At 41.2% G+C, this 24,993-nt stretch overlaps 1 protein-coding gene across 2 annotated transcripts in view; it reads right to left on the bottom strand.

Annotated features, from left to right (window-relative positions):
- Positions 1-24,993, bottom strand: part of ADAM12 (ADAM metallopeptidase domain 12) — a 179,543-nt gene that overhangs the window by 74,514 nt on the left and 80,036 nt on the right. For both annotated transcript variants that reach the window (XM_064663550.1, XM_064663551.1), the window contains exon 4: positions 2,175-2,253. In XM_064663550.1, coding sequence (XP_064519620.1) covers positions 2,175-2,253 — 79 coding nt within the window. The remainder of the gene's footprint in view (positions 1-2,174; positions 2,254-24,993) is intronic.

Genomic DNA, 24,993 nt, shown 5'->3' with positions numbered 1-24,993 from the left:
GAGTGCACTATTTCACTTTCTTTCAATATTATCAGTTACAGGCATCCAGTTGATAAGACAGAAAAAAATCAATGCCCTTCGTCTCAGCACTGACTCCTATGGTCACCCTGAAACAGGCTAAACCCCAAAATAAATAGGTTTATTCTGTTGTTTAAAGTAAGCACAAGGCAGAGGTGCAGTTCAGAGCTCCTAAGGAAGCAATCTTTGGGTTTAGCATCACCAGGGCTGAGCACAGTCCCCAGTGAGATGGGGAGGGTGAGCTGATATCTCTCCCCTCACAGCTGCTGCTGCAGCCCAGCGTCTTTATCAAAGAGTCAGTTATGGCAAAGGTCCTGATTTCTTTTCCCCTCCACATACAACTTGTCATTTTATTAACTCTGAGCTCCTCGTTGTGGCCCATTTCACAGTCTCTCTGAGATCCACAAGCTATGTGATACCAAAGTTCAATATCGAAAATGTAAACTTATCAGACCATGGCCTGCAGTGGGACTGGTAGAAAATTGATTTCTAGCTCAGTAACTCCACTGAATTGCAGGATTATTTTTTTCTTCCTATCAAATCTTTTTATTCCTGTAAACTAGTATATGAAATGGATGACCCTCTAAAAATAATTACCAAGGCTGATTTGTCAAACTTGAAACAGTGCCTTGCTCTTGCTTGAGATCATTTAATAAATACCAACTTTTGATGAATTTTCAAGGGCTATAAATCATAAAAACAACCCAAACAATGACTTGTGTGCTAGAGAACCTCTCCAAATGACAGCCCCACAGACCTGACTTGCTTTGACCTCCAAGCAGAATTTGACTAAGCAACTTTTCAATGGAAAATTGGATTTGGTTTCAACTCCAGGCTGTATTGATGTCCTCAGTGAAGAAAAGATATAAAAATAAAATCATAGAGACTTATCTTTTCTAAACCATATTGCAGCATTTAATGAAAAATGAATTCAGTCATCTTTCTCAAAAAAATATCTTTCAGGCAGCAAAACGCTCTGTCATTATTAATCAGGACTAACTGCCATTATGCAAACAGATATTTTTTTTAGTAAGGTAAACCTGTCATGAGCTGTACACATATTCCTGTTAATGCTGGTAAATCTCTAATAGACTTGTGTGCTTCATTTATTTCCTTTTACTTCCTTCAGGAGTCTCTACAGCCTTCCTGTTTCTGAAACAAATGACTATTTTCTACCAAGCTGATTTTGAAGAAGATACGAGCATCCAGCAGAATGAAAGTACTGAAAGCTTTCAAAATGATTGCTTTACTTGGGAGGTCTGGAGCTATAATGAAGATGCTTTTTCAGAAGTAAGATGTTATGCATAGAAATAATTCCTTTCACTGATACCAGCAAAGCCCATTATGGATGGGAACACAAAGCACAATGGCTCTGCTGACAGAGTCAATAAATAAATACTATAACATAAAAAATATTTTAGAGGACTTAGGCAGATAAAAGATTAGCTTTGTAATTAAAATAGCTTGTTGCATTATTTCTTATTAAGTTGTTCATGCTGTCAGAGGACAAAAACATTACTGCCTTAAAGGGTTTATGATTTATGTAAAGGAGGTTTGAACTACTTATTTTAAAAGGCCGTGTTTATATCTTTTTTATGTATGTACATAAATATACACATATATTTATATTATTATATATTATTTATACACACACACATATATGTACATAATTATACACATACATACATATGTGTGTATAAATCATGGTGTGGTTTAAAGAAATAAACCTGACCAAACAACCCCTTTCCCAAATGCCAGCCATGGCTTCCCCAGTGAGGAGAGACACTCAAGCCTTCAAACCACTGACCTGAGCCACTAGAGAAATCAGATATTTAGGGTTATTTTCCCAACAGAACCAGGTCTTTCATCCATAACTTATCAACAATGGCTGCAATAACTACCAAATATAGGTATATTTCCAGGAAGCTGGACAAATCTTACAAATTTTAAAAGTCAACCGGTGAAAACCCCACATCTTTCTTTCGAAGCCTCTCTAAAAATTCATTGTAGGATCACAGCAGGTAAAAAGATACTGAAGGCAACAATAAAAAAGAGATGACACATGGAGCTGTTTCATGCCAGGGCTTGGATCCTGACAGGGAGCACTTTGGATTTTAATGCCGAGGCCTCATCTGCCCGTGGAACAGCAACCTTACCGTGTGATTGCGCGCGAGAACCACGTCAGTGCCGTCCTGCAAATAATGGGTCTCTGTGAAGCTGCTGCTCAACAGGCCCCTGGAAAAAAAACAGAGCACACGGAATATTAAGGCCACATCCCCTTGACTCTGTCCTTTAGAGGTTCTGCTTGAGGCAGAGATCAAAGCCAGGCATTAAGGACACGATGAGTGCCAGGATAAGGGAAAATAGAACACCAAATACTGAAGCTCCAGGACATGAGCACTTCCCGTGGTAATTGTGAAAGGGCTACAAGTTTCCAGAGTTTTCTCTTCCAAATGAGGGCTGTGTGCCAGTATATTTCAGTATTGAATCTTCCATGAAATTTTCGACACATTTTACAGTAAATGGGAAATGTGGGCATTTGGACTGTTGTTAAGTGATGGTGGTTTGCTGAAAAGGAAAATGTTTTGCCTGTGTTCCTTATTTTATAATATAATCTGTTGTATTCATCAGCAAGTGACCACCCAAAGACTAATTTAGCTCTTGGTGAACGAAAAAACTTCTTCCATTGACACTCAAGGGAGAACACTTCATGAACATCACAGGAGTCAGAGCACTGGATTTATTCTGATCATCTGAAAAGGATATTCATGAATGGAAATCTCACAAAGTGATGTACCAGGAGATGGTGAGCCCATGTCTGTGATGAGGTATTTTGTTCCCATTCTTTCCACACTTCCCCTCCTGCCTTTGGCAGTGAGACAAAAAATTTTTACTTGCAATTGTCATTTCCCAGAAATCTCCAGAGAGAGGCATGTGTGTGACAACTATGAAAATTTCTCTTTTTGTAGTAAACTCATGGAACAGGGAAAGTTGCATCTACCTTTTTTTTAAAAAAAAAAGTCTTGCTATTGATCTGTTTTTCAACTCCTTATCTAAAGAGCATTTCTAACAAAGCCAGAAAGAAGAATCCTCATTCACGTTTACTCCTAACATAGGTCTTGAGATGTGCTCTTCCACACAAACGTGTTTGAGTTTTGACAAACATGTTGGTGAAATGCAGAAGCACAATATAGAAGAAACAAAAGATAAATGGCACCATCAGCTTCTGAAAAGTGGAGAGTGTGGGGTATTGAAAATCTTTGGCTTTGCATTTCACCACGTTCTCTCTGTTCCCTTTCAAGGATGTGTTTCTCCCCTGGGTTGTTCATCTGAACAAACCAGGCCCTTTCTTTTATTTAAAGCTGTTTAATGCTGCACTCTTGAAAATATACTGTTGCAAACCATTATACAGTCCCTGTACACATTTCTTGTGCTTTGTATAAACAATGAAACTAGAATGCAAACAAACATTCAGTTTTCATTCCTCCTTAATTTGCAACACATCAGTATCCAATGGCTTGATCAGGATCTGGTTGTACAAGGAACTGTACAAACACTTACTGGAGAGAAAAGCTGTCTTTAAAAACCTCTATGTTAAGGTAGTAAAAAAAAAAATGAATGTAACAAGAACAAAAACTAAAAAGAAAATAAGAAGAAAGTGGCAAAGCAAAAGATGAAGCCCCAACACAATAATACACTGAGTATTCAAGAACAGATTCTCACCTTAAATTTTAAATTTTTCATGCTCTTGTAAAAAGTCCCTCTATGTTTCCTACTGTCTCATTATCACAAAGAGCAGCTGCTTTCTTATTACCATTAATATTTATATAACAAAACTGCTAAGTTCTGCACTTAGCAGGCATTAATTACCTTTGTAAAGGCAAGATCCCATCGTTGAAGCCAAGAGAGTTTTGCTGTGCACTTTTTGGAAGTGGGATTTCATACAGATGGGGGAGTGATTTTTATTTAATGGGACAAAACACAGGCAAGGGTAACAGATGTAGCATAAGGGCAAAGTGATTGAGCAATATACTTGCTTTGTGCTCTGCTATTTCCAAAGTGTTTGACAGCAATGATGATAAAGGTGACCTTTCTGCTGCTGTTCATTCTGCCCTCAGGCACAGATTTAGAAAATACTTCAGAGATCCATAGGTTTTAACACCAGAAGGGAGCGCTGTGATCAACAACACGACCTGGCCCATTACAGGGGTCACCAGACTCAAATTTATCTTCTGCTACAATGACAGTTGAGGAACCAGAGACTTTTTCTTACTGTAAAGAGCCCTTGCCTAGATCTCTCATGGTAAAGAAACTGTCATAAGCCTGGCAGGTTTTTAATATTTAACTAAACCCAACATAAAACCACAGCACTTCGTATCTATTTTAACTGTGCCAACGTTCAGTTTCCAGCCACTGGATCTCATTCCCTCTCATCAGTGCTTCATTTTGGTTTGAGCCTTTCATGGACAATTCTATTTACTAAAGTGAGGAAACACAACAGGTAAACAAACTCCTGGTGCAGCTGCCATCAATCTCCCCATCAGGAGGAAAGTTTGCTATCGACCCGGAAAATACTGGCTGAACGTAAGAATTCCCAGTAGGACCAGTAAAAGACTGGTAAGAGCACCAAGATGATGGAGTTCCACTGCTGGACTCACCTAAGAAAAGAAAAAGTGTCCCCCAATGTCAAAGGGAAAGTTGTGTCTGCCCCATCCCTGGAAGTGTCCAAGGCCAGGTTGGACAGGGCTTGGAGCAACCTGGGCTAGTGGAAGGTGTCCCTGCCCATGGCAGGGGGTGGAACTGGATGGGCTTTAGGGTCCCTTCCAACCCAAACTGTTCTGTGATTTTATGATTTCAAATCATGGAAATTTCATCTACCACTGGGAAAATGAGAGAGCTTTTCAGGAGCCTGCACTGACACCGCTCCGGTTCGGTAACTAAGACATCACTGCTGAGACATCTGTTTTCCTGCCACACGCCGTGCTGGTGCCAGTCTGACAGCAAGCCAGAGGGAAGGTTTTCTCCACACTGCAGAGGCTGGAGACCTCTATGAGACGTGTTGCCAGGGAGCCCAATGGTTTCTGGCAGAGAAAGGAGCTGTTATCCCCACTTTTAAAATGTCCAATATCTTAAAAGCTCTACAGCCACATACGCAGTGTTAGTACCCAGGGACAGCAAGGCTTGTTGTGAAAGGTTATGAAAATTAAGTGTAACAAGCACTCAAATTCCACTACTGAGTGTGCACCACTTCACTTTCCAATTATGGCAATAATGTTTAACATACTAAACAATGAATCCAGTATATGTATCTATTAGGTAATTTAATTACCTTCCCACCCCCCAAAGATATGCAATATAATAGATTGATTTACATTTCTGGTTCTGGCCCAGAGTGAAGGAGATTAATAGACGAAAGTAAATTAATTTAGATGGCAAGCTATTTAACCTAATTGGATCAATGTAATTCTAAAGAGCAGGGATCAAAATAACATTAATATATCATAGTGCAATTCATCACCATGTCTAGAGTTTCAAATGTTGCCAGCTACAATGCTCAGCAGTACCAGATGATTATCAATATTTTGCCCTGCTTGAAGAGACAGAAACAAATGCCACAGAGAACTGCATCAGCTGCTGGATATGATTGAAAATAAAAATTAGATGAATTAACACCACAATAAATAAATAAACTGTTTGTTTATGCCCCACATTTCATAGAATCAGAGAAAGGTTTGGGTTGGGAGGGACCTTAAAGCTCATCTTGTTCCAACCCCCTGCCATGGGCAGGGACACCTTTCACTAGACCAAGTTGCTCAGGGCCAAACTTCCCAGAGCCAAATTAATGAGTAAAAGCTTTGATGGCCCAGAAGGACATGGCCCCTCCTGATCTATGACAGACACAGCACAAGCTTCCTCATCCTCTGTAAGTCAGTAGAAAGCTCACATGTCACATTTGCTGAAACATTTTCAAGTGTCAAACAAGCTTCCAGTAACCTAAGCCTCAGGGAATATGATGAATGTTATTTAAACTTCTAATCCTCACCTTCCTGGCCCCCAACAAGGTGAAATCTCAGGTGGGTTGTTTGGGGAGGGGGAAAATGTCTTGATTTAAACACATCAGATTTTTTACTCCATCCATTTAATGACAGGAATGGTAATTTAACACACTGCTTCTCACTTGCAAATGAGAAAATCAGTCTCTGCTCTCCAGGCACCGATATATTATTTCAAAAGGTTATAATGATATTTCATCACCCAGGGCGAGTCAGACAGACAGTCACAGAAGTTAGAGATGGAAAAAATCTAGTGGATCATACAGAGGGCCTCCCTGGAAGCCAAGTATGTTATAGATCAAATCAGGTGCTGTCTCATTGAGCTTCAAATGTCAGGGGTAATGCTGATCCCACACTTTCAAAAGGAGATTACTTTGCATTCCAACAGATGTTCCTGTCATGATGCATTTCCCGATATTCAGCCTGTTCTAGTTTCTCCTAGTCCACTTCTTTCATTAGTTGAAACAATTGCTTTCCTTCTTGGTACATATATCATTCAGATAGGTGCAGATTGTTATCAAATTCCCCTTTAACCATCCAGGCACCAAGCGTAGAATATCAGGCTACAAAAAAAAGACAAGAACTGTGCACTTTTTCGTGTCAGCTACTCAGGAAAAATCTAAGCATCATCCCAGTAGGAGCAGACACCAGGGCTTCCCTTGGTGATACAGCAGAAAATGTGAGACAAACTTAGGGAGTAAACCTGTTTCTAGCAGCACACAGGTTTGGGTTTCAGTCTGTCTTTCAGGATCAAAATCCTTTGGTTGCCCTCCCTGTTCCAGGCCATGCCCTTGCCATACAGATATAAGGGAAGGTACCACCATTGTTATCCATCAAAATGGATCTACAAGGTGTAAAGCAGCCTCATGTCTGAGTTGGAGCATTGTTGACTCTGATTCTGAGGTCTGACATGCCTTGGAATGAATCTGAGGGGCTCTGCATATATACTGCAAGGCTTAGGGCACGGAGGTGTACGACCTGTTTTTGGTCTTGCAACTCCTTATCCCATGGAAAGATTTGGAAATGCAGCCCCCAATCACTATTTTAAATTTTGTTTCAAATACAGTCACATGTGGACATGTCCCTGGAAGTCTCCAAGGCCAGGTTGGAAGGGGCTTGGAGCAGCCTGGTCAAGTGGAAATTGTCCCTGCCCATGGCAGGGGGTGGAACGAGATGATCTTTGAGGCCTCTTCCAACCCAAACCGGTCTGTGATTCCCTGATCCCTGTTCTGGGGTTCAACATCACAGCAATGCACCCTTTGGGTAAATGTTTTCACAGGATTGCTTTCAATGATACAGAGAAGATGCTGTGAACCTTTTGGGCTTTGGAACATATGCTTTCTATGCTCTGAAGTTCGATTTTCTGCTTACCTTTGGCTTTGATTAACAGCTTAGCATGGTGACACTACTTTAAGAACTGGTGTTTTCAGAAGAACACTGAATATTCTTATGACTTTTTAAACAGTGACAGTCAACTGCTCCGTCTGCTCCGTGGGAGCACTGATCACAATGAGGAACCAGCAGTGCCTGGCTGACTCAGATGTGAGTGTGGTGCCTCCCCTCTCCTCAGGTGTGCTCCTGCAACTCACACAGACATCTGACCTTTACTGGGACTTCTTCCTCTTCTTTGTCCTTCCAAATGATGAAATGCCTGTTTTCTCCCCCATCCAAGTGCTGCCTCACTCTGTTGTACAAATTCTTATTAAAACCCCTCTGGCAATGCATTTTAAACCCTGCCTGTGTGGGGGAGGAGAGGAGAGTGAAACAGGATGGCATAGAGGTAGTTATAAAAAATGTCATTGAAACTGCTGCCTACTGACACCAGCCTACTCCATCAATTCTTAAGCATCTCAATTCAGGTCATTTTGACCTTTACACTGAAATTAGTTGTTATTTCTTCAATTGTCGTGTTTCTTCACAGGTACAGAGGAATAAACAAGTCTGTTAAACCTGCTACCTCTGCAGTGGTGGTCTCAGGGCTCCTGCTCTCACAAAGGTGATATTCACAGAGGTGTTTTTCAATTCTTCCTTCTCATTACAACATAAGGAATGAGAGCAGCCAGGGTAATGAGTTTCCCCTGCACAGGCACCAACATCATCCTATTCACAAAACCACCTCATATTCTTTAAACACGCCACATTCTTTCCCCTTGTTTAATTATCTTAAGTGATTTGAAATGCTTTTGGACATTTTCCCATTGAATGTCTCCACTTCATAATATCCTATCTGCTACACTCCAGTGTGCTGCCATAGAGGGACTGCAATGTCATAATTGAAGAACCTGAGAGATTGAAATTTGCAGAGCTTAATTAGCACAACAATTCGGAGGAAAAGATGGGAGCAAAATAAAACTGTAATAGCTGGGAAATCAGCCAAGCATCCAAAGTTTCAATACTAACTCTGTGGCTGTAGCCTCTGGCCTATTTCACGTGGTCTATGGATAGACAATTTGAGGAGATCATACATTACATTTGCAAAATATGCCTCTGTACTTCTGCCCAGTTCTTTGGAGGCAGAAAGTCATATAAACCTGTGTCTACTGGAGTCCATGTTAAAATCCCTCTCCTATCCCCTTGCATGGGTGGAATAGTGCCGGGCACAGCAGGAGAAAATGTTGAGAAACACATCCTACAACATCCAAAGTGAGAGCCACGCTCTGACTTATCTCTGGACACTGTGTTGAAACACTCTCATCCATAGCTGCTCTCTGATGTGCTGGGAACAGGGAGAGAAGAGGGACAAACACACCTTTTAAAGCCTACAAGAGTCCTGCCTTCATAACTCCTCACCACGTGCGGTCGCAGCGCGCAGAAAACCGAAGAATGGTGTAAGCAAACAAATCCCAACAGCTGAGGGAGAAAACCAGCTCCCTGGCTGGCAATCACTGAGTGATTGAGAGCTTTCTTGTTTCCTGACTGCTGGGAAAATAATCCATAAGCTTCACCTCCCCAAACTTCAATAGGAAAAGACTGAAATGAAATGAAGCACGTTGGCGGCCTCCCATGCTGTTCTGGGCTCTCACTGCACACCCTGCTTCCATCACTCTTTGTCGTGTTTACAACATCATTTACTTGCCAAAACTGTAGCAATTTTTTTATCATTCTAACTCCAAAATGTTAATGAAGAGACTACTGCTAACCAGTGTTGCGGTGAGAGCAGGAAGAAGAAAAACAACATGTTTTCCAACAAAGTGGATGGGTAAAAATGAGTTCTCTCCCTAAAATGGCTTAAACTTGGCCTAGATCCCCGGGTTAGTCACAATGGGATGGTGTTAGGTAGCCTGCACCTCAGATGGTCATTAAGGGAAGAAGAGGCCAACCTGGCACATGTGGGGGAACGAAAGGAAGACCAGCAAGGTTCACTCTGTCTTCACAAGAGAGCCCAGAGACACAGCAATAGAGGAAATGGCACCACAGCATCACAGAATGTGCTGTGTTAGAAGGGACCCAAAAGGACCATCAAGTCCAACCCTTATCCCTGCACAGGACCATCCCCAAGAGTCACACCATGTGCCCCAGAGGATCATCCAAATGCTCCTTGAGCTCTGTCAGCCTTGGTGCTGTGCCCACTGCCCTGGGGAGCCTGTTCAGTGCCCAAACACCCTCTGGGGGAAGAACCTTTTCCTGAGATCCAACGTAAACCTGCCCTGACACAACTTCAGGCCATTCCCTGGGATCCTGTCCCTGGTCCCCACAGAGCAGAGGTCAGTCCCTGCCCCTCCTCTGCCCCTCCCGAGGAAGTTGTACCTGCAGTGAGGTCTCCCCTCAGTCTCCTCCAGTTGAACACACCAAATGCCCTCAGTGTCCTCACATAGCTTCAAATCAAGGCCCTTCACCATCTTCATTGCCCTCTGACTTCTGTGAGCTTTGACTAGAACTGCTCAACCTCACACACACCTAAAGCCAAACTCAGGGCAGGATTCCCAGCCTCCCACCCATATTAACCTCGAAGATCATCTGGTTTTGTTTTTCACTGGCCAATTCTGACATATCAGCGCAGAATTTGACTGTTTTCAGCACTTCTTTCAGAACTGTCCTTGTGAGGAATATTTTATATTTCCTCTTTGAGCTTCCCTGTGTGGTGGATTAATAGAAATCATGTTACTTGTTCATCTGGGCAGGATGCCATGAAAAGCAAAGATTTCAGGAAAGGCTCCTGAATAACACTGTCCACAAATTGTTGTCAGTGATGGAGAGATGATGGTGCTCATTGTCTAACTGATTTTTTGATGGGAAAACACAATTCTGTACATTTAGGCAAACTCTGTAGGCTGCCTGCTTTGGAGATACTTTACTGTGTGATCTACATGAAGTAGTTCTAACTTAGAGTAGTGGAAGTGGCTGTAAAACCCTGAAGCAACATGCTAAAAGTTAAAGCATTCTGCTGGAAATAACCACTGAACTACTCCACCTCTGAACTATCTACGGCAAAGATCAGAAATAATGTGCACTGCTGCTCTGCAGGCTGGACCCAGACAAAAACTGAGTATTCTGATTTGGCTTTGGTTAGACTAAAGACTAACACGGCTCTGGAAGGCTCCCCATCCATGGATCTGTTCCTCAGATGACAATACTGTGGTTTCTGATGAAAAGCACACTTCCCATTATTATGCTTCCACTAAAACTTGTACAAGACAATCTAAGAGCTTTTCATAACCATTCTGATCTCACGTGCCTAATACAGTTACAGATGTAGGCAACACAGCACCATTGAATCACAGCTCAAAAGACTCACTAGAAAACACTGAGATGTTTCAGAAGCTGAGAAGCACATATATATCACGAGTGGCAGACATGGTATTTTAATGCATTATTTTCCAACATCACAGCACTGCCTTTCATAAAACAAATTCTTTGTAGGCCCTGTAACGTTTCTAGGATGGCATATTTTCACTAAATAGTAAGTTGGGAGATACTGGGCTGGAAAGCTGTCAAATTCTATTTGAAATGTTCCATTTAATTAATTATGTCATTTGTAGCTGTGTAAAATTATGCTGCTGAACAGATGTCATTGGGCAAATTGTCTGACTGTACTTTCATCTGAACATTTTCAGACTAGTACGGAATTCTATTCAAAACATCCAAGAAAGCCAGTCTTAACATGGAAAATTAATAAAGACAGAAACTTAAGTAATTCCAAGGAAAAATCAGAACTTATTAAAACATAACAAACAAAATGCAAATAGTGCTGTGGTACTACAAAAGGTTATTGCAAGCATCTGCAATACTTTTAGGAAGCCAGGCTTTTACAGTAATGAAAAGTCACTGAGCCTAGGTTTATTCTTAGACTCCAACCAACAATTACATTCTCTCTGTACCTTTTTCCTTCTTCTGATTGTGTGCCTGGAGGCTTGCATTTGCATTTTTAATTCAAATGAAGTTGTCTTGCCATTTCTGCTCATTTGTTAAAACATAAAATAATATTTTCTTTTTACCAATCCCACAATTTTCTCCTTGCCACAAGCATGAAGCTTTTGCTCTAAGCAGGCTGTACTCATATTTCACTTGCAGAACACCCTGGACTTTAAGAGACATGCCTTCATTTTACCCTGTGCCTCAGTGTCCCTCTCACTAACCCTTTAAAACCCTGTGGATGAAGAGGGCAGAGATGTGTAAGGATATTTTTGCATTTAAATCTCAAGCCCACAAATCTGCTTTGCATGCTCATATAAAACTGAGTAGGTGCAAAAGCCATAAGATGGGCTGCAGGTTGTCAGACCAAAGGTCCACCTAGTCCTCTATTCTGGCTGCAACAGTGGCCAATACTAGGGAACAAACTCATGGAGAGGAAAAACATGCTTTATCTCCCTAAAATACTGCTCCCACATCCTCCAAATCCTTTATGTGCCAGAGATCAATGAGGAACAGAGACTGAGATTAAACAAGAGCTCACAAGGGTGTTCCCACTCTCTTCTGACACTCTCCCTTCCCAATTAAAGCAGTGCCTTCCAAGAAGATCAAATTAATTTGGCAGCACAGCCAGAGTGCAGCTGCAGATCTCAGGCCCCGTGCTGAGGCTCCCAGCAGCAATCACAGCGTGCTGTGCTCTGAAGGCTCCTCCCGCAGAGAAGACTTTGATTCCAGTGCCCAGCACAAGTTCACCGGGACAGAAAAACAGCCAGGAAGATTCCCACTGTCTCAGTAACCTGTATGGTTGTGTTTGGAGGCTGACTGTGAATGCTCATGTGGTTTTCAAGCCTGTAAGGATTATTCTTACCTGAGCAAGCCAAGCTGCATGAGCTCACAGACACCTCTTAGCATTATTCCAATCCAGTAAAATACAACCTCTCTGGCATTGCTGACAGCACCATTTCCTGCAGGAAGGTGTAACTGCACGTTTTCTGAAGCACTTCTGGAACAAGCACATCATCAAAGGCAGTGGGTTGCTCCCACCCTGCACCAACTGCCTCAGCCTCTCAGCAGGAAGGGCATCCCAAACTGCTGGCATGTGGCACTTCAGGTGACCTGGGAAAGCCTGGAGTGATTTTTCAAGTGACATTAGACTTTCAGAATATGATGGCTCATTTCCAACTAATTCTACTTCAAGATATGGACTTAAAATTGGGATGAGGTGATTCAGAACAAAACCACAGGACTGAGGTACCAAGCAACGAGTGAGTTTATGGGGTGGAGGCATCTGAGAGAAAGGATGGGGGTTGAAATATTTCTCCTTCCTTTCCTCTTTCATATCTGTTAATTACTGTCCTACATTCCCTGCATTTTGCCTTAACTATTCATCATCTTTCCACTGCCTCTCCTTTTCCCTACATTATTGCTCCATAGTCCTTCTTTCACCACCTCTTACACGTCGAGGTTTATTATTACATTGTTAAACAGAAGACACCAAAAAAGCTACACAACCACATTGGTGCTTTTCTTAAATGAGCCTCAAAACTGTGGGTGCCACAACATGCTGTATGAGGTTGGCAGTTCTTGGGGCACCGAGACCAATTCCACAAGACATGGCTTCATCTCAAAGGAGATAACACAGGCCATCATCCCTATTTGTCAGGTCAGGCTCCATGTTCATGTTTTTCAGGCAGCAAAGGAAGAATAGCCAGTGAAACCAGGACACTGGAACAAGGGTAAACTAGAATTTTAACTTCTTTCTTTCCTTTTTCACCCTTCTCACTGCTGTGCACTTCCCCTGAATCTAATTCCTTGACTCTGCCACATGTCAGAACCCTTTATGAACGAATTAAACACAAAAATTCAACAGCAAATGAGTGCAGGAGAACATCAGAGCAACACCTGTGGTTCTAGTCGGGTGAGCTATGAGCCTGTGAGCAGGGCAGAGCTGCAGCAGATGGATGTGGGAAGGGAGGGCAGAGGGATCAGCATCCCTCCTCCTCACCCCAGCAGTGAGCCTGCAGCCAGAAACACTAAGAAACTCCCCACAGCATCAGCTGCTTCTTCTTTTACTTTTTTTTAGGCCTTGATTAATGTCAGAAACAGACTCTGACTTCTCACTACAAAAGGTTTTTGGTGGCCCAGGGGTCCAAAGTTGTCTCTCACCCATTTTGAGGGCACCTCTTGGCATTGAAGTCACTGAAGACATGCTGGTAAAGACTTGGGGTGAGAGAAGGATCAGACACCATCTTTTAGCAGTTAAGACACAAAATTATAATTTTCTGTTCAATTCAAGGAAGTAATTAGTTTATAATAACATTTAACATTTAGTTGCTGACAGAGATATGACACTTATCTTACATAAGTCATTTTAATTATTCCTACTAACCAAGACCTCAAAAATATTGTGTAGTCTGAGCTAACAATGCCTTTCCAGATATTTTTGGTTCTACTGTCATTTGAAAAATTGATGCCTAGAGCATCAGCATTTATCAAGCTCATTATAGATTTCATCCAAATGACTACAGATAATTAAAAGTATGCTTCATTTTTATTGTAATGTTTCCCCCCCTAACACTGCAAAGTAATTCTGTTGTTGCTTAGGGTTTTAGCAATTAATGTAGATCCATCTGCCAGAAAATGAAGTTCCACAGGATTATAGGTAAACTATTAATATGTGAAACATGCAGAACACAAACATACACACACATATATATACTTTGGAGTATTATATGCATTTTCATGTACATTAAATAGCCTTAAAAGTGAATTGTTATTTTAGAGACAGCTTCAGACACTTGGGTAACCAATCCCTACAAATCAGTCTTGTCTAAGACACTTGGTCAAGCCGGACACACAAAATCCCTCAAGAAAATGTTATATTTATCTATTACTACATGAAATGTATTCACCTGGTGCCCCATCATTTTACATCACACAGACTTATTCACACTGAAATAAAGCATGTATGTGCTACTAATGCTGACATGAGAAACCCTGGCAGACTATTGCTTTATTTTGTGGAGCTGTTACTAACTTAGAAGGTGTCCACAGTGAAGAAACAAATCTTTGGAGAAGCTGTTCCCCAGGATTCTGGAGAGTGCTCCTTCCCCAGCTAAAGTTCAAGTGATACACTTAAGGTTTTTTAGTGATGTGAAACCTGTTAGGAGAGTTGTGAGCTAACTCAGCTTGCTGTGCATTGGGAACTGTGTACTGCACAAATGAAAAACAGGATTGCTGGATAAATATAGGGCTACGTTTCCGCACAGCACTGAATTAACAACAGCTTAAATATTTTTTCTGCTATTCAAGGATCAGGTTATGTCCGTCTTACCTAGAACTGCTATGATATTTTTTAGTACTGCTCATATAAAACTATAAAAATTATGTTTTTTATAGCTTATCAGTTTGCAACAGTTAGTACAACAGTGAGTTTGACTGATTAAGTATAATACATTGCACCTAGAAAACTGCTTTATTCTAGGATTGTTAACTGTACTTAAATTAATTGACTTCATATATGATCAATTTTCCTTGGCACACCTGTATCACCAAATGCTTTATGTTTTTACATGACTTTCTATGTTACCTTGAAATTGAAATTACCTATAAATAGCAATGGCATTAAAAAGCAATTCCAGATACATGCCTTTTTAATGCCTCTATTATAATCCACACTCTGGCAAATCAGAGAGATAATATTTAATGACACAGACACAGAAGAAACTCCAATGATTTAGTGTTCACATCCTTGGGAAGCAGTGCTAGCAAGGGGCTGGTGAGGCAGCTTCAGACTGAAGTGAGAAAGAAGAAAAAAAACCCATAATGAGGAGAATCTGACATAAATATTAGGAAATAGATCTATATTTTATGAAGGCCATTTTATCGAAGACAGTTTAGGTTTCCTCCCACTCCCAGAATGAATTCACAGTGAATAAACCCTTGACTCAGGAGAATATTTCTCATGCAGATTTGGATTTTATGTAAATTATTTAAGTATGTTTTAGGGAGTTTGGGCAGTGATGTAGAAATGTTCCCCTGCCTATGCATATCAGTCAAAGAAATAGCACTCATCACCAAGGAATTCATCAGGGGAAAAGTTTTGCCAACAGGCTTAGGACTAGACTGCAGCATGGAAAAGATGAAACTCTGCTATGCTATCCCTCAAATTTGTCTCCTCCTGATGACAGGAGGAGAAGGCAGTGCCTTGGACCAGGCTGTGCCCAGAACAGCACACTGCAAACAGGAGAAACCCAAACCTGGAGAACATGGAGGTGTATGTTGATGCCATAATATCCAAGAGGAAAACTTTTACAAGGGGAATCTCGGAAGAAAGGTTAATTAAATGAAAGGGTAGGAATTTTTTGCTGTATCTCCTGGTCATTACCAAACCATTCAAAATTACCTTTCTTTCATTTGAGGTGCACTCAAGCCAGGACAAGTTTCTCCATATTTTAGTGTTGACAGTATTGGGTAAGGAAAGAGGTTGCTTTTAACAACAGAAAACTGAAACGATAAAACCCTTTATGTAAGTCCCTCCAAAAGAGTTCTCCAAAAGAGAACTCTGGAGAAAATACAAGAAAATCCTCCAATCATGGACTGGTTTGGGATGGAGTGGATCTTAAAGTTCACCTCATTCCACCCTCTGCCATAGGCAGGGACACCTTCCACTATCCCAGGTTGCTCCAAGCCCCGTCCAACCTGGCCTTGGACACTTCCAGGGATGGGGGAGCCACAGCTTCTCTGGGCAACCTGTGCCAGGGCCTCACCACCCTCACAGGGAAGAATTTCTTCCTAACAACTAATCTAAATCTCTTTTAGTTTAAAATCATTTCCCCTTGTTTTAGGCTTGAGGTAATGAATATATAATTCTCCGGTGCATGGCAAGCATAAAAAAAACTCTCTTTGCTTTCTTGCACAATGTTGAATTTTTACTCTTTAAATTTATCTATGTCCAGATTTATTTCTGTCCATACAATATTTTATTGCTGATTGTCATACTTAAAATAAAGGGTGTTTATTTTACTTAGGCTGGGTCAATATGACCCGGGAAACAAGGCTGTTTTACTTGATGAGAGATGTTACACTGTGCTGCACCTTAGGAATTGGCTAAAAAAGTAGGAGATAAAATTTTATCACTCAGACAAGGCAGCACACACTGAAGGTGTGCACCAGGCTTTCTACCACTCCTGTCTGTCTGCTCCCAAAGCCAGACAATCCTACAACAGCACTGTCTACAAAGGTTAAAGAGAAAGCACACGTTAGAGAAGAGATGCCAGGTTGTCAGAGAGATCCAGATAATACTGAACAAAAAAGCTCTTACCCAGCTCAGGCAGGTGAGGGGACAGAAGATACAATCAGAGCTACTCACAAAATAGCAGGGAATTCAACAATTTGGGAAACATGTAATGGGATACTGAGCTTTCCCCCTCCAGACTTCTGGTTTTAATTAGATCCTTGTCCAAAATAATGGAAAGGTTTTTAGCAACTGATGGCTGATGTGTAGATTGCAAAAAATGAGCTGGTCTGAGATTAGACAGTGATATCATAGTACAATAGACTCAATCCAGCCACATTCCCCTTTCCCCTCTCAATTCTGCCAACTGTCTGTTTTGTTATCAGTCTGAGCAGGAAGGAGATGCCTTATAAATTCCCAACTATTCTGTCTCTATTTGGAGACAGGAGGCAGAGCACAGCTGAGGTACATGCAGTGGGTAGAGTATAAAGGGGTGCAGTAAAACTGGCTGACATATTCTGCATGCAAAGCTCATCAATCCCAGGGATGTGATTCCAGCATCTCAGGCAGCTAACTAATAAAAAGAACAAAAGAAAACCAGGAATAAGGAAAATCATCGACCACCAGAGAAATATGTAGGATTTTTTGGTCAATATTTATGGGCATTTTCCAGGTGTCAGTAGTGCTATAGAACATCCTTCCACTGATTTGAATGTTAAGAAGAAAATTAACCCTATCCTAGCCAAAACCAGGGCAATGCTTTTCTTCTCCAATTATTGACTAGTTTTTATGGGATGTGGTTGTTTTTCTTAAAAAAACCCCATCTTCATTGAGCTCACATTTTGACCTAGTTTTCCAAATAGGTGCTTCCTTTTAGCAATAAACCACATGTCCCCTGCCATGGCTTTTAGGGAGGGTAGAAGTTATTATGGTAACCACTGTTGTCACAGCTCTATCATTTTCAGATGCCATTAATGAAATACCTCTTGATTCTGCCCTTTCAGGCCAAACTGCTTGGTCCTGGATATACCCTTGGTCTGCTCCAGTTTGTCAGACTCCAGCCAGGATGAATATTCCAGCTGTACTTTGGGAATTGCAATGCCTTGCAATGTGCATGACCTTCTGAGACACGTTGTTCTCCAGATCATAACACACCAAGAGAGATGAGCTTTGCTCTGCAGCCCAGAATACTGGGGTTTTTCAGCATCAAGAGCTGTGGGGGAGTTTTCCTTGGAAGATGGTCCTCAGTGCAGCAGTGAATTTCTTTACCTTGATCTGATAGAAAACTTTATAAAGACTTCACCAAGTGATGAATGTACAAAGCTTCATGAGCATATTTTGGACACACCTAGACAGTGCACAAGAAGCAATATTTCATAAATATTAGTGCAAATCAGCAGAGTCTCATCATCTCCTACTGGGCTATGGTGATTCATAGGAGCTGAAAGAGATATGACAATAAAAAATAGAATGCTCCTTGAATTAAAATCAGGCAGCAAACAAATGAAGCTGAGTTTTGAACTCAATGCAAGACAGTAATTGTAGATCGTGAAAGAAGAAAAAACCCATCACAGCCCTGGAATTCCAGAAATCTGCTCTCCTAAGAGGAAATACTTCTTAGCCTTTCTGATGGATGAGAGGCTCAAAGTACAGTGTCACTGAAACAGAAAAGTAACTGCAGCTACAGAGACCCAAACCTGCCAAAATACAGAGAGTGGTGCCAGAAAGGCATTTTAGACTTTAACAAGACCTGACCAGAGACTATTTGGCTTGTCTCAGCTTCCTGATGGTTAAAAGCTGGAAAGGTAGCAGAACCTCAGCAGAAATACCTGGAAAGCTTAGGTGGGGAGAAAAGAGCCAGGAGCATGACTGGAGGAGGGAGGACACAGGGACATCAGTTTTTACTGCCGGAAAGTTTCCTGGTATCTACAAAGCTTTAAAGGTATTGTTTACTTGACAGCTTTTCAAAACACATCAGCTTAGCTTGTGACTCTGCGCCTCAACAAACAGAAGGCAAAGTTTCCCCCGCTTCCCAAAATTCTCTCTGCATCTCCCTAAGCTTAATTTTATTTATAATTCTTCACTTTTTTTTTTTTTTGGATGATCTAGAAGCAGGAAACCTTGCAACTTTTTGAGTTGCAAACGGCTCCAGTAGGAAAGAAATGACCAGTGACCCTGAGAAAGGATCAGCAAGAAAACGTCGACGTCTTGTTTCTTTGTTTGTATTTGAAGAATCCCCGTTGCCAATTACAGTTGGCTGCTGTCAGAGAGCATTACCCCTAACAAGATCTCTAGAAACACACAACGAACATGAGCTTGAAGTTTCTAATGCTCCAGATCTGCAGAAAGCTTGAGGACAGTGATATCATGCTGCCAACAGCTGTCACAAGCAGTACGGTTTCATCTTGTCGTTGGCCTAACAACCGTCTTTTCCTTTTCTATTTTGTGCCTCAGCATCTCTTCAGCTGTCACAACAGATATGTCAAGCAATATTACCCTCCCAACAATATCAGCTCTAGTTATTCCCAGAATATTCCTCTCCTGGCCTCTCAAAGGCACGAGTCTATTTTCTCAATTGCAGTCAGTGCAAGAGTAGAATTAATTCACTCCATATCAGTGTGTCTTTTCCATAAAATACCAAATTCAAGATGTCAAAGATTAATCCGAAAGGCAAATTCATGTAAAATTGCTAAATCACAGCACTTATGTTCTGAGTTGCTATGGAAAACTTCCCAGCTTGAGGGAGAAACCCTTTTGCTTGTGGCACCAATGCCATGGAAAGGCACGTTCTGCAGCCCAGACCGACCCACTGCCCACAGCCTTTCATCCACCAGGAAGATTAGGAGTGTGCAATACTCCTTTTAAGCTTTGTTGCTTCCTAAGAATTATCTGCTCCTGGAATCACAGATTGAAGGAGATAACAGCTTACAGAGGAATCCTCAAGAAAACAACACCTTTTGAGTGGTATAGATTTAAATATGGGTGTAAAAAAAAATCCCCAAAGCATCCACGATGAGGAGGAAGGGAAACTGTCATTCCATGGGCTGAAAATCCAGAAAAAGCTGGTCTAGTGGAAGATGTCCCTGCCCATGGCAGAGGGTTGGAAATAGATGAGATTTGAGGTCCTTTCCAACCCAAACCATTCTGTGATTCTGTGAAAGAGCTGCCACAGGTACCAAACACGTTCCAGGTCAGCTGCATTCCCTACTGCAGCACTCAGTGGGCTGTTCAGGCCTTTTATCCCTCTGGAAACATCTGTGTTTTGAAATCCTGTTCTTTCATGAAGACACAGCTCTTGTTGTAGCAGAGCCTTGAACCTACCATGGATTTATTGTAAGGTGTCAGCTGTGACTGGCAGCGAAGGAGAAAGGCTGACAAATCCTCTTTCTCACTGCATGTCTTAATGTTCAGAAAGCAGGTGTGCCACAGCATGAATATTTTATTTCCAGAGAGAAATTATTCCTCATGATAACGTCCTGGCTGCTCAGCACAGCTGATTTCACACTTGGTTGGTGGAGATGATGCTACAGGTCACACAGTGGCTTTCTGCCATGCAAGATAAAAACCTGTCTGCTGGAGTCAGACCCCCAGCTGTCTTCATCAGAGCCAGTATTTCACTCAAATCATTACAGTAAATATGGTTTATCTGTAGGTAGGGGAAGAAAGGAGTAATCCAGCAGACAGCATTCAATCTAAGACAGAAACATATCAGATAATACACAGGAGAGGTAAATTGTGCCTGTACAGAGGTAGACACGCATCGAGCACCCCAACAGAGAACTGCAGACAAGAAAATGAAGTCCAGTCAGTTGAAATCACACTGAAGCCTCTTTGCATGTTCTCTCTTTTCCCTGCCAATGGCATGGGGGGGGGGGTGGTAAAATTTAATTTTCCTATTTTGCCAAACATCTCCTTCTCTTCCCAATGGGCAAAGCCCACCAAACCTAAAAGGAAACTGCAGAATCAGGGCCAGGATCCAGCTGAGATTTCAGCACCCATTTAAGTAAAAACACATGCTTAGTTCCAGCTCTCTTCTGAAAAATCTGGAAGCTCACAGCTGAAGCTTTTTAAGTGTTTTGTTGTGGGTTGTTTTTTGATTTTTTTTTTGTGTTTTTTTTTTTTTTAATTGTTTGATGAGAGTAAATGTTGACTAACCAAGTGCTTGAGGAGAGAAGCAGCACTCAAGTGTGGAGGTCTGAACTGGGACTTGTACAGAGTGTAAGATGAAGTTTGCTCAGGGCACTTTCTGCTAAGATGTTTCTGTATCTAGAAAGGCAGAAGGCAACAAACAGGAAGAAAAAACTGAATTGTCCTTCATCTCCCTTGTGCACAGGAACTGTTGAAAACGCCCAGACAGAAGGAGGACTCTTCACTGTGGCCCATTCACCAAACAAAGAAATCAGCTGTAAGACACGAAGAGCAACAACAGTGCTCAGAGTACCTATAAAATGTACAGTTTGGACTGCAGTGGCTCTTATATCAGGAATAGAGAGGAAAATCCTGGCTTCTCTGAGCATGAAAGCAAATCAAACATCAAGAAAAGAGGGTATGGCAATTGCCATCCTGTGCTATCATGAAGGAAGACAGATGAGTGAGCAAAATCATTCAGCAGGTACAGGCAAGAAAAAAATAGTGCTTTCATTAAAAAAAAAATCATTAAAAAATAATCTCTGCAGCTCACAAGCAGGGCCAGCTCCTGCTTCCCTCAGGTATTCCTGGTCATCCATAACCATCAACATTTTTCTGTCTTGTATCTGATTAACTCCCATATCAGTTTGGAAAACACTACAAAAATCTTCATTAAAATGAAAGAAGGGATAACTACAGGAAAGAGTCCCTTTGAAACATTCATGGTATTTACAGTTCCAACATCAGCAAATTCTGCACTCTGGGCAGAATGAAATACAATAAAATTAATTGGAGAAATTTTCGTATATGGAGAGAAAATGGAAAAGACAAGGACTATGGCTCTGAAAAACCAGAAGACTGCAGAAGCCTTAGAGGTAAAGCACAACTTGCAACCTCCTCAGTTTACTTATAGCAATTTAAAATTGTCTGGAGATTGCACCAGGAAAGCGGGGGGATGTTTTTATAACTCCTCACCTGTCTGTCTCCTCCAGGTCAACACCAGTTGCTCCCAACCCAGCAACAGTGATCCCCATAATATTCAGACACTGCAGCATCTTAAGCCAAGCAGTGCAGAATAGCAACAGAAACTGTGGTAGAGTACAAGGGAGGATCATTATCCTACATAAGTGGTCCAAATTGCACCCTGAGGTGTCAGTGGTTACACAATTGCCAGAGTAAAAGCATCTTTTCCATGTGGTTTGCAAAGTGTTCATATACAGCTCAAGCCAACCATTATGGCTTAAACACAGTGGATTAAATAGTTCACTATTTCTTATCACTTTGCACTCTAAAGCTAATATCTCAGGCTTCGATAACACTGTGACACACTGTGTGGGTTTGTGAAGTGCTGAGTCACTATAAAATGGATTTAAAATATCATCTGATAACAGAATGGGATTTTCAATGCAAACATGAAAAAGGAAAGAAAAGGACTGAAAGTGGCACGAAAGGGCATCAGTCTGAGGGCTACAGGCTGGGGAGGGAGTTCAGGCTGGGTAAAGGCTCCAGCAAAGGTATTGATCCATCATTATAAGACGCAGTAAGTCCAAGGCTTGGAGGATAAAGAGGTACTGACAGACTTTCATTTATGGACTTGCACTGTGATTGTATCTCACAGTGTGAAGGTGAATGAGTTTGCTGTTTCAGGGGAAGATTGCTAAGGACATGGAAGGTTTGTCTTCTGGCCTAACTCTCAGTCTCTCCTGGGGTTTGGTTCCACTGGGAAGGCCTAGAATAGACTTAACCCCAACAAGAATAACTACCCAGCACCCCTGAAACACACACTGCAGCTTCCTTAACATGAGGAAGAAGGCAAAAAAAGAAAATCTGATACTTAAAGGTTGAATAAAGAGAAACACGTGAAATAACACTGGAGAGCAAGCAGTGATAAGGGAGACAAAAGAGAAAAATAAGCAGCAAGTACCCCTTGGATCTACTCCTAACTCCTCTATACTGAAACACCTGCAGGAATTCTCTTCATTTGTCCAACTCCTCAGTTTCCTCATCTGTGAAATGCAGTCATGGTCTCATGCCCCAGTACTGCAGAGGAGACAGTGGTACCTGGAGATCACCATTTATCTCACCCAGCCCTGTGCAGTCTGGTGCTAGAAGATGTATATAGTTCCATTGTGAAGTCTTCAATATCTAGTTTTATCAGACTTCTAATACAAGGTCTTAAATAAAGCTCCTAATTGAAACTGAAGCATAATTCAGGCACACCAAGGGAGGAATAATGAATATATACTACAAATTTAGCAGTGCTGGGGGGCAAACATGGGAGTGAGGAACTTTCAGGCTCAGTTGAGGGCACAAAGATGGTCAAAGAGGAGCATGGGGCAGTGGGAGGTGGAGGCAGTAGCCACACAGATATGATGATGCAGAGCTCCAGTTATTTGTATTTATACTTCTATCTGGCTACAGCTATAGGCAAATTAAAGCTGACTACACAGCATCCCATAATATTCTCATGATGGGAAATTCTAGCCAAGTTGTTAGCCTAATTACTATTATCAACACAAAACACATCACCACATCATCAGTAGAGAGAGATTTTATGATTGTGATGTGTTCTGCTCCCAAGAATTCAGCGAGAGGACAAAATTATATTGTCAGGTGAGAGAGTAGATCTAGAAGAAGGGAAATGGGAAAGCCAAAACTACCCCTAAATAATAATCCACCTTAATGTATGGAATTAAAAATTATTGAAGTAATGAACTAAAAATACATTTACTGCTGTCTGTACAAAAATATATAACATTCTATTGTTAATTCATTTTAGAATTTAATCAGAATTTCCATTTTTACTTTTTCAATAAAACTGTACTGTAAACTTGTCAGACATGTATGTTATGTGTGTAACTGATGGTGTTCTGCTGTCAGCTATTCATCTCTTAGCAGTTTTAGACTATTTCCAGCTGCTATGATATTCTATTTAAAGAGTATTAAAGTACCTTTTAAAAAGCAATTTAGCCAGTAATAATGAATGAGGAACAGTTTAAGCACAGGTGAAGAGCTGGCAGCAAAAGGCCTCTGGTTTGTTCTCAGTCACAGTGAGATTCCAAGTACTCATCTGAAAATGTAGTAATTACATCTCCACTCTTACCCATCATACTTGTCCCATTTCATCAAAAAGAAAAGCTCAAAGTCATGTGATGAGCTATGGATAAATAACAACTTTAACTTCTGTCTAGTGAAAAAACTGTTCATACACAAGGTATGTTACAAAAAAAAAAAAATCTTGCAAAATCATTTATTTTTCAATTAAATAATCCCCAAACTGTTAGTTTTAACATCAGTTAGTTGGGTGAAGGAAAACCCAATGAGAATTCAGTATTACCAGCTAAAATACCTGAAAAACATAACTCACCTTTCCCATCTCATGTACTTTTAATACACATGTAAAATCCTACCCCATTCTTCAGGAGGACAAGGGTTTCCTGAGGTTTGGAAGATGCAGAAAAAGGCAGTACAAAGCCACCACACCTGGATCCTGTGACATTTTTAATGGCTATTTCTCCAGCTCTAGATTTTGCAATGATTCTACAGAAAGTGACTCTGCCTGTTCCTGCACCTACCAACTCTGATCTCACTGTCTTGACTGCATTTTACTGGAGAGGCCTTTCCAGCTGCCCATTGTACTTGCTGTCTCCTAACTCCAGCATTCTGCTCTCCCCAGCCTTTCTTTCACTCCCATATTCACCATTATACCTGAATGGCACCCATTTGCCCCACATAGGAACTGGGATTTTAAAAGGGAATAAGTGATGGAAGTTCTGTCACCGATACCAAAAGGCTCAGTTTGACCAGCTGCTGATCAGCCGAGCTGGTGATGCCCTGCCCAGTAAGCAAAAAGTTACAGGTAAGTAATAATGATAAAAATACAATTGTATTTCAAATCAAAACACGTTAAAGAGGCTAATCCAAAAAATAAGAGAAATTGAGATGGGGTTGTATTAAATCCAGGATGTTTAATATCTCAGCCTTCATTAACTTAAGAATATTTCTTAAATCAGCATCACAGATGAAAAATAAAGCACAGCATGCTTTATTTTTATATCAGGGCACATTTCATACCTCTGATCCCCCTTTCTCTCCTTTCCCCATTATCAGAAGGTTGCAGAAGACACCAAACCAAGCTACTCCCTGCTCACCCACCCCACTCTATGGAGCAATATAATAACATTTGTCCTGCAGGGTTTTCACTATGAG

Source organism: Pseudopipra pipra, chromosome 8, assembly GCF_036250125.1.
Source record: "Pseudopipra pipra isolate bDixPip1 chromosome 8, bDixPip1.hap1, whole genome shotgun sequence".
Classification (NCBI taxonomy): domain Eukaryota; kingdom Metazoa; phylum Chordata; class Aves; order Passeriformes; family Pipridae; genus Pseudopipra; species Pseudopipra pipra.
This window is presented reverse-complemented; position numbering and strand designations above follow the sequence as displayed.